The sequence below is a fragment of the Echinops telfairi genome, unplaced genomic scaffold (assembly GCF_000313985.2).
Source record: "Echinops telfairi isolate 266 unplaced genomic scaffold, ASM31398v2 ScPeMD7_7463;HRSCAF=8501, whole genome shotgun sequence".
Classification (NCBI taxonomy): domain Eukaryota; kingdom Metazoa; phylum Chordata; class Mammalia; order Afrosoricida; family Tenrecidae; genus Echinops; species Echinops telfairi.
In genome coordinates, this window is record NW_022111363.1 from 7,726,442 (window position 1) to 7,736,202 (window position 9,761).

At 42.5% G+C, this 9,761-nt stretch overlaps 1 protein-coding gene and 1 pseudogene across 2 annotated transcripts in view; both read left to right on the forward strand.

Moving 5' to 3' along the window:
* The window catches only part of NXPE1 (neurexophilin and PC-esterase domain family member 1), a 17,453-nt gene extending 14,872 nt beyond the window's left edge, over positions 1-2,581 (forward strand). For both annotated transcript variants that reach the window (XM_004712808.2, XM_013007298.2), the window contains 2 exons: positions 824-1,036; positions 2,046-2,581. In XM_004712808.2, coding sequence (XP_004712865.1) covers positions 824-1,036; positions 2,046-2,581 — 749 coding nt within the window. The remainder of the gene's footprint in view (positions 1-823; positions 1,037-2,045) is intronic.
* A 3,373-nt stretch (positions 2,582-5,954) lies between these two features.
* Positions 5,955-7,298, forward strand: LOC101637884 (annotated as a pseudogene).
* The last annotated feature ends 2,463 nt before the right edge of the window (positions 7,299-9,761 follow it).

Below are 9,761 nucleotides of genomic sequence, written 5' to 3' on the forward strand. Positions count from 1 at the left end.
ATGTCCCCCCGGAACTGTCAGTCCCGTTGTTTTCTCCTCCAGATTGTTCATCCAGCCTGTCCTATCCAGACAGGCCTGCTACAATGTCTTTTTTAAGGTATTGTTATTTTCAGCTTTTTTCCAGCACCTGAATGTAGGAGTGTTGGGGTAACAAAACCTAAAATGGAAACTGTTGACTCAATGATGGGGTGGTAGCACAGTAAGAAGAAATCCCTTATGACAAACCAGATTGTCTCTACTGCACCATGACAAACGTTTGATAACTTCTACATGTGATATGCTGTGTCAACACAACCTGCCATTCTAGTGGAACCTGCTGGGAAATCTCCAAGCATGGGTTTGGATTGTCTGCTTCGTGTCCCTTTTAGGAACGCCTATAAAATGATATTAATTTAAGATGGACAACGTATACCAGTTGAAAGTTTGTAAAATGTACACATACTGTATTTTAGGCTATTTTTAAAATTAAGGTCATTCCTTCACTAACAGTGCAAAGGGAAATGATTTGATGCCAAATGCTTTATCATCATTCAGGAAAGACGCTACCGCCTACACTAACACAGAATTGGTGGGAATCGCAAAGAAATGGTGGAGCCGATAAGGTACAGGCAGGAATCATGATGACCCAAAACTTCTCAAAGGAGCCCGTAGAAGTGCCTAAGACAGATCTAGTAATCAAATAATGACATTAGGAAGGGAAAGAAGTAGGAAATAGGAGGCGAAAGAATGACAGATTCCCAGAAAGGGAAAGACAGAGACGATTGAATGTGTGCAAGTAGTTTACGTCAATAAAATCACTTACAAAATGTATTTCTGTTACCAGAGAGTAAAACAATAAATGAAAAATGCCAAATCGGAATGCATATTCCCGTTCCTGGTGGCTATATGTTAAAAGGAAGGTGGATTACAACATTCTGTCAACAGATTCCGTTAAGTACAATAAAGATAAGTGACTGTCTCAAAGGAAAACTCATTTACCTCCTGGGAGACTCTACTCTGCGCCAGTGGATCAATCACTTTCCCAAAATTGTAAAAAGTATGTTGTCATTTTATATAATCTTAGGAAACCAGGCTAAGTTTGAAAGTATGTTTATGAGACCTCTCTTTTTGCCCATTTGTTTTGCTTTCCTTTTAATTCACTTGTCTATTTTTAACCATTTCACCCATATACAATTCATAGCTCATACATTTCAGTAGCTCATTCGCATGCATAGGAGTTGTGCGATCATCACTGCAATCAATTCCAGGATATTTCTTCTTCCTTTTCCTGCCAGCCTCTCCTGTCCTGGCCTTTGAATCTATTGATCCAGTTATTGTCTCTATAGGTGTAACGAATCTGGATTTAATATACATGATACAAACTCTAGACAGAATACAAATGACCCAACAACGATGATACCATGAAAGAGGAAAAGCCCCATCGATAACAAAGCAGAAAGTATCCAAAACCAGAGCAGTTTTACATTACGTCAAGAGGGAAATCACTGATAACATATCACATTTGGACCGAACTACAATTGCAGTGACTGGTCCTACAATGTGCTGTGTCCGTTAAACAGGTCTTCCTCATCTCTGGTCCACAGAGAGCAGTCACCAGAGGCTTAATCCACATGGGGGACACTGCAAATGGGTTTTGGGCTTTTAGTGCCATCCACAGCCTTCTGCAAACTGGGAGTTCAGAACTTAAGTTCCGAATTAAATATCATTCCCTTCTCTGGTTTTGGATTTTATTATTTGCACTCCTTGGATCACACATGCTGGTGTGCTGCTTCCGTGTGGATTTAGCCAACGCCTCATTTAAATAGCTGCCGTTTTGCTTTTGACTGCATTTCATTCCCTGGACCTAAGACTTTGTATCTAAAATGTATCATTATTACCATTTTCATTGAGATTGAACACATGCGATCTAAAAAACAACTCTATAGGGCAGGAATTTTCCAGTCAGAAGTCATCTAGGTGGGTGAGGATTTTAAATGACAGACTATACTGTTTAAAAAATAATCATTGATGTATACTTCTTTAAAATGTATTTCTTTTTTCTTCAGCATTAAAATTTTTCAATCTTCATGGAACTGGAAACTTTATGAAATACTTGCTTCTTGATGAAGAAAAGCATCTTCAGATTCAGTGGATGAAACATAGCTATCCTTTTGTTACTGTTCAACTTTACTCTGTGATAGAGCAGGGTTATATCCCCAGGGAAATTGACCAGATACCAGGGGATGAAAACACAGTCATTGTTATCACCCTCGGCCAGCACTTCAGACCCTTCCCCATTGACGTTTTCATCCGCAGGGTCATCAACATCCAAAAGGCTATTGAATTACTCTTTCTAAGAAGCCCGGCCACTAAAGTGATCCTTAAGGCTGAGAACACCAGGGACATGAATGCAGACCCAGAGAAGTTTGGAGACTTCCATGGCTACATTCAATATCTGACTATGAAGGACATTTTCAAAGATCTCAATGTGGGTGTTATTGATGCCTGGGACATGAGTATTGCATATGATTCTAATAGCATCCACCCACCTGATGATGTGATTAACAATCAGATTACCCTGTTCTTAAACTACATCTGCTAAAGGATGAATATAGAAAATCATCAGAACCGAGTCTAAATAAACCCATTCGGATAGGTAAAGAAGTGTCATACATGTTAGGGACTAAGAAAATCTCGTCTTTACAGTTGTTGTCAGGTGCCATCAAGTCATTTCTGACTCATAGTGACCCTTTGCACAACCGAACAAAACACTCCAAGGCCTGACGTCACCCTCACAATCACTGTGATGTTTGAGCCCATCGTTTCAGTCAGTCTGTCTTCTTGATGGCCTTCCATCAGCAAGACAATGGATCCAAGCAAAATGAAATAATTGACAACTACACTCTTTTCTCTGGAAGTGTTTATGGAAAGTCCACTAACGGACATAGAAAACCAACACAGGAAACAGCTGAGAGAATTTAAAACAGGAAGGATGATTACACCATGATAAGAACTTGCTTATATGTGCTAATAAATGTTATTCTTTAAGCAAATGTATTTCAGGATTTCTGTACCATTGCTGAAAGCATCCTGCCTAACACATGAGTAGGTTAATCAGCCAAACAGTCTAAACAGGAGCCACCTAACTTTTGCTTTAACGAGCCAGAGAGTACATGTTTTAGCCTTTATGGCCTCTATCCCATGGATGCAATTCTGTCATGGTCTGTGAAAGCAGCCACAGATGATACATAATTGGATAAGTATGACTATGTGACAGGAAAACTTTGTCCACTGGCACTGGAATTTCATATCACTTTCATGTGCTGCACAGCGTGACCTTTTCCCAACCTTTTAAGAATGTGACAACAATGTTAAACTCATGTTGTAACTGTTAGGTGCTACTGAGTCAGCTCCAACAGAACAAAACACTGCCCGGTCCGCACGAGCCTCACCATTGCTCCTACGCCCAAGCCCACTGATGCAGCCGCTGTGTCCATCCATCTCACCAAGGGCCTTCCTCTTTGCCGCCAGCCCTGTGCCTTTGCATAGTCAATGAAACACAGCACACATCTTGCTGGAGTTCTCTGCTTCGAGCCAAAATCCGTCTGACATCACCCTGGTTCCACATCCTCTAATGAATCCAACCTGAACTTCAGGCCGTTCCCTGACAATATGCTGCTGTAACCATTGTTGGATGATCTTAAGTAAAATTTTAATTGTATGCTATCAATCATATCGTTCTATAAATTTGAGCTTTCTTTTGGGTCACCTGTCTTTGGAATGGGCACATATATGGATCTCTTCCAGTCAGTTGGCCAGACTTCCTGGCGTAGACAGTTTAGTACTTGCGGTGCTTCTTCGGCTTTCTGAATCATTTCGGTGAATATTCCGCCAATTCCTGGAGCCGTGATTTCGGAATGCATTCGGTGCATCCTGTACTTCTTCCTTCAGCACCATTGGTTCTTGCCCATAGGTAATCTGCTGAAATGGTGATCTTTCAGTAGTTCTTGTGCAGTGACTCTGTGCATGGTTTTCATCATCCTTTTGATGCTTCCTGCATCATTCAATATGTTGCTCATAGAATCTTTCAACTTGAGGCTTGAATTTTTGCTTGAATTCTTTCATTTTCAGATGTACTTATGGTCCCTGGAAAAAATGCAGTGGGCCCAGGTGGCCCTATCCATAGTTTTCCAGTGACTATTTTAAAACAAAAAACTTGATGAAATGAAGCACGAATGTCTTGGGTGTTAAGGGGGGAAAAGTAACAAACTACAAATAAAAGAAGAAGCTTCGACCTCTAACTACCAGAAAACTTTAACACATCACTTAATGGCTAAGATATAACATGTTCCCCCAAGGCCAGGAACAAAGGATGGTGCCTATCTCTGCTCTGACGAGTCCTGGTGGTGTAAGGTTAGCAGTTCAAAACCACTAGCCACTCTGGAAGAACGACAAAGCCTTCTACTCTCATAAAGAATGACAATGTTGGCAACCCACAGGAGTTATGCTACCCTGTGCTGTAGGGTCCGCTATGAGTAGAAATCAACTCGATGGCAGTGAGTTTGGTTGACTGGTTTTATCTATGCTTTTTATACGACAACGTACTGGCAGCACGCTGTAGAGAGGAGCAGAAGGAACTTCCCTAGGTTAGTTGAGCATTCTCAGAAAAATAAACTAAGAGACTAAATTGAAATATTGTAAGGAAAAACTGGGGGGTGAGATTTAGAAAGTGGCCTAATATACCCTCAAAATACAAAAAAGCATTGTTTCCTTGACTGTAGCAAAGGATCCCTGGTAACGTAGTAGTTCGTTACTAGGCTGTGATCTGGAAGATTGGCAGTTTGAAACCACCCAGCAGCTGCACAGGAGAAAGATGGGGCTTTCTACTCCTATAAAGAGTTACAGTCTCGGAACTCAAAGGGGGAAGTTCTATCCTGTTCCTATAGGGTCACTATGAGTCAGTCTTAACTTGACAGCAGTGAGTGAGTCAATGCCAGGTGCTGCCGAGCCCTTCTAACTCCTAGAGACCCTCGGTAGACAGAACGAAACACTGCCCGCTAAATCCATAAGGCATGCAACTGGCTAATCCCTCAGCACCCCTGGTGTCGCTGTTGAATAAGTGTTGGGCTGCTAACCACAAAGTCAACAATTCAAACCCACCAACTGGTCTGAGAGGAAGAAAGGAGGCTATCTGTTCCTGTAAGGATTTAGAGCCTTGAAAACCCTATTGGGTCAACTGTCAGAACCAACATTATGGTGGGTGGTATGTATCTCAGAAATGGACCACCTGTTCCTTTATTCAAGGCTAGGAAAATAACACATACACTATTATACTTAACCCTATAAATTTGATATGGAGCCCTGGAGCTGTAGTGGTTACCAGATGGCCTGCAATCCGCCAGGTTGGCAGTTCAAAACCACCTGCAACTCTGAGGGAGAAAGGTTGGGCTTTATACTCCCATAAAGTTAGTCTCAAACCCACAAGGTGTCTCTGAGTCAGCACTGACTCCATGGCAGTGACTGAGATCAATTTGACCCTTTCGCACATGCTGCAGACGTATCTTTGTCTAGTCTTACTAGGAAACATTCCAAATGTTTAGTAATATGTACAAACTTAAAAGTGCAGCTTAGTCAACTGTCAACGACAAGTACTTGGCCAATCCAATTACTAAACATAAATATAACAAAGAATATATGCAGGCTCCATGTCCAGCCCCGCACAATTTTAATGAGAGGAATTAGAGACCTGAAAACCTAAACCTATGAAGGGAGTTCAGGAAGTTCATGGGAAAATTCCATTTTCTGTGGTCTTTTTGAAGCTTCCTTATTTATGTAATATCGTCAGATTGAAAGACTAACAAGACCTACCAATAAAATACAAATACCATCCCAAATCGGAACAGATTGTATGTGAGAGGAAAAGATTTGACAATATGATTTTAACATCTCTAAGGAAGTAAAAAAGACCAGAAACAATGGACACACTTCCGGAAGAAGGGAAGTTTGCAGAACGGCCTTCTCCAGGTGCTGTTAGATGCCTTCGAGTCAGCTCTGACACCTCACTACCAAACCAAACCGTTCTTGGTCCGCACCAAGCTCGTTAAGTTACCAAGACTTAAAGCTAACACCCTAGGCCGGGGGACACTGGTCAAGGCCCGTCATACAGGTGACCCACTGGTGGTCCTTTTTACAGCAGTGTAAGAGAGGCCCCATCTCCTCGTGCTCCAACCGCAGTGGTGGTTTCTTGGTTTTTGACCTGGACTGTCATTGTAGGCTGCTATATCTTCATTGGTTTGATTTGCATCTCCCAGCTGGCTAATCGTCCGGGAGCAGGTTTGTTAGCCATTTGGGTGTCATTTTTGTTTGTTCATGCCCTTGGTAGGGGGCGGGGGGCGGAATTAAACTGAACACCTACACCAGAAAGTCCATTCAGGAATGTCAAGGGTGAGGACAACACTCAGAAAGATGAGGGAAACAAAGGTGATGGCCGCAGTGCCGGGGGAGTGGAATCAAGGCCACCGAATTGGCCCCTTCAAAGTAGTGAGATGTACCGTTACATAGGCTTTACCACAATAAAAATATCTTTTAACCTTTTTTTTTTAAGCTCAGGGAGATTGTAGGCTTAAACGTGCAAAGCGATTTTCTGCTTCTCGAGTGGAAGAGGGAAGTGGCGGCGCCAAAGGCTGCTGCAGTAGCGGTAGTACTGAGAGCAGGCCTTTGCCACCGGTCGGGCTCTGGGTTGTTGAAGAACATGCTGTCGTCAGTCCAGTTCCAGAAGGTGGACATGGATAACGGTGAGGAGAATAAGTTCATGGGCAAGGAAGACGGGGTCAGGTGACGCCAGGTTGGGCCTGATGAGGGCGAGTTGGATTCCTGCCTGTGACAAAGAGACATGGCGGCTGCATTGCCGGCTGCTCGGAACCCCACCCCCCTACCCCCACCAATCAACACTAAGAGCCAGCCCCAGGTCAAGGATGTAGCAGGCAGCATTGTCTTGAAGGTGCTCATCACTTTTAAAGCTACTGATATTGAAAAGGCAGTTCAATCTCTGGACAGCATGGTGTAGATCTCCTAATGAAGTGGACGGACAAAGGCTTTGAGAGCCCCTCGGACAAAAGCAGGGGCAGGAAAAAGCACTTGCTGCAGGAGGGGTCAGATCCATCTTCTGAGTCTTGACGGCAAGGAAAACGATATGGCCCAGCAGGCACTGGGCCGACTTGTACAAAGACTCAAAGAACCAAATGCCCCTGCTGCCCGCTGGGTGGCCTCTGTGTCTCTCAGTTTGTGCCTTCTTGCTTTTTCCTTTTCTGTCTCTCTAATGACGAAAATTACACATGCCAGTTTTCTTTGAAGGGAAATGGAGATGGCACAGAGGAAATATGTTTTCAGCTGAAATGTTTCATGTTCTCAAACCCATTTCAGATGTATGTACCAGTCTATAGGATCAGTTACATTCCGGTTAAATTGTGTAATTTTTAACTCCGATTGACTGGGTTTTATTTTTGTCTTGTTTTTAGTCTAATCTTGAGAGATTTGACCTGACATGAACGATTTGGTCAGTGTTCTAACTTATTGTTAGCCAGGCAGTGGTTTTTATCTAAGAATCTATATGTATACATATAGATAAATGAACAGCTGGCAGCTATTAACATTGCAAAACTGGACCTTGGTCCCCCATTTTAAGCAAACTATTTCTGAAACAAGTGGTGGGTGAGCACTCCTACCACGTTCCAGCCCTGTCTGCGATGAGTGTTAAGTGTGTCACTTCCTCTCAGCATCAAGACATCATGGCTTCTCAGGTTCTTTGTGGTCACCCAGGGTGCACAGAAAGGAGTCTTACTCTTGATAGATGAATGGATAAAATAAAGAACCTGTTTGGCACGAGCATAAAATTTTTGTTCTAATAGTATGGCCCTGTTTGAGGTAACCTTAGTCCAAATCAGAAAGAACGCAGAAACGAATGTAATTCAAACTCTGGGCAGCCTCTGAATGAAATGCTCTTATCCGTAGAAATTGAGTAGCTGCTGTAGACATCCTGATGTGTAGAACTAGGAAATAGTATGCCCTACAAGTGTTTTCAGTGTTCTTCAGGGTAGTTAGGATCCAAAAGATTTATGAGGGGATACTGAAAAAAACAACAACAGAATTGTGCTGGGGGAGCAGAGCTTTCACGGTATGTATTTTTCATGCTAGGCCTTCATCGAGCAACTCACTCTGGGTTAGCGCACTCAGTGGCGTCACCTGGGAAGGTTCTCTCTGGTCACAGTAAATTTTTTCATAAAAGCAGTTTCTCTTGAACTTTGATTTTTTTTTGTGATGGCTGATTTAAGAGAATAGCATGCAGCTGTGAAATTTTGTTTCCTGCTTGGGAAAAATGCTGCAGAAAATGTTGTGATGTTGAATACAGCCTACAAGGACAGCGCTATGAGAAACACTCAAGTCATATGAGTGGCTTTCTCGTTTCAAAAAAGGTGAAATGTTGATTGATGACAAATCTCATTCTGGACATCCTGCAACTTCCCAAATGGACAAAAATGTCAACTCTTAGTGCATTTGGAGTTTGTTCCACCAGGTCAGTCTGTTAATCAAGCTTTCAATTTAGAGGTTCTGAAAAAAATTTGCTTAACAGTGTACGACAAAAAAAGGCTGATTTATGGCAGATCGGGAACTGGTTTTGCCACCAAGACAATGCAGCTGCTCATGCAGCCATCTCAGTGCATCTGTTTTGGGCAAAAAAACCCAAAACAACCAACATTTTGCAGAAAGCAGCAAGCCTCTCTTGCCCCACACACCTTACTCACTTGACTTTGTTCCGTGCAACTTCTTTTTATTTCCACAAATGAAGAGGGACATGAAAGGACAGCAATTTGACAATGTAGAGGAGGTGAAGAAAAAAATGAGGGAAGGGCTGTCAGCCATCCAAACAGATGAGTTGGAAAAATGTTTCCAAAAATCAAATCATAGATTTGACAAATGTATTAAGTGTAATCGAGAGTACTTTGAAGGTGATAAAGTTGTTTTGTAAAAAAAAAAAAAAAAATTAAATGCATAGTTTTGAAAGGAGTCAAGCTTTTTTAGGTACCTCCTCATTGTTCCTATCCAAACAAATACACATTCTGTGTTTTATCTGTGTGTGTGTGTGTGTGTGTAAAAAGATGATGATGATGAAGAGGTAACACAACAAAACGTGTTTACTTTGTTGGTCAAACCAAATTTTAAAAAAAGACTGGTGCTTATAAAAAATAGTTTTGAGTAACTCCAAAACAGATTCCCCTAGTGAATATGACCAGGAGAAAAATCAGCCCCTGTTTTAACTATTTACATGACCACCAGTTTCCTTATCGCTGGCTTATATGAAAACTGCAGGGATAAGGAGCCAGCCCCAATCCCAACTACGTGGACACCTGCCCCTCCCCCCAGAAGAATTTATATCAGAGGACAGCACTGAAGCTGCAGCTCAGGGAAAGGGGCACGTCTGATCAAAACACACAGGAGCAAATGAAGGGGGAAGAAGAGAGAGTGGAGCACATCCTGACCCACCAAGCCTTGACAAGGAGATTCCCACCAATCCACAGAGAAGACCATATGGCAGGCCCCCCTATGACACACGACATCCCTTACTGACCCATATCCCTAGAGGGGACAACACTGGAGACACAGTGTGGAAATTGCACCCGATCTGACCCCACCACACCGAGGCAAAACACTAAGGGCATGCAACAGAACAGCAAGGGGAACAGAGCAACAAAGTCCCCAGGGAATACCAAAAATAGACTGTGGGG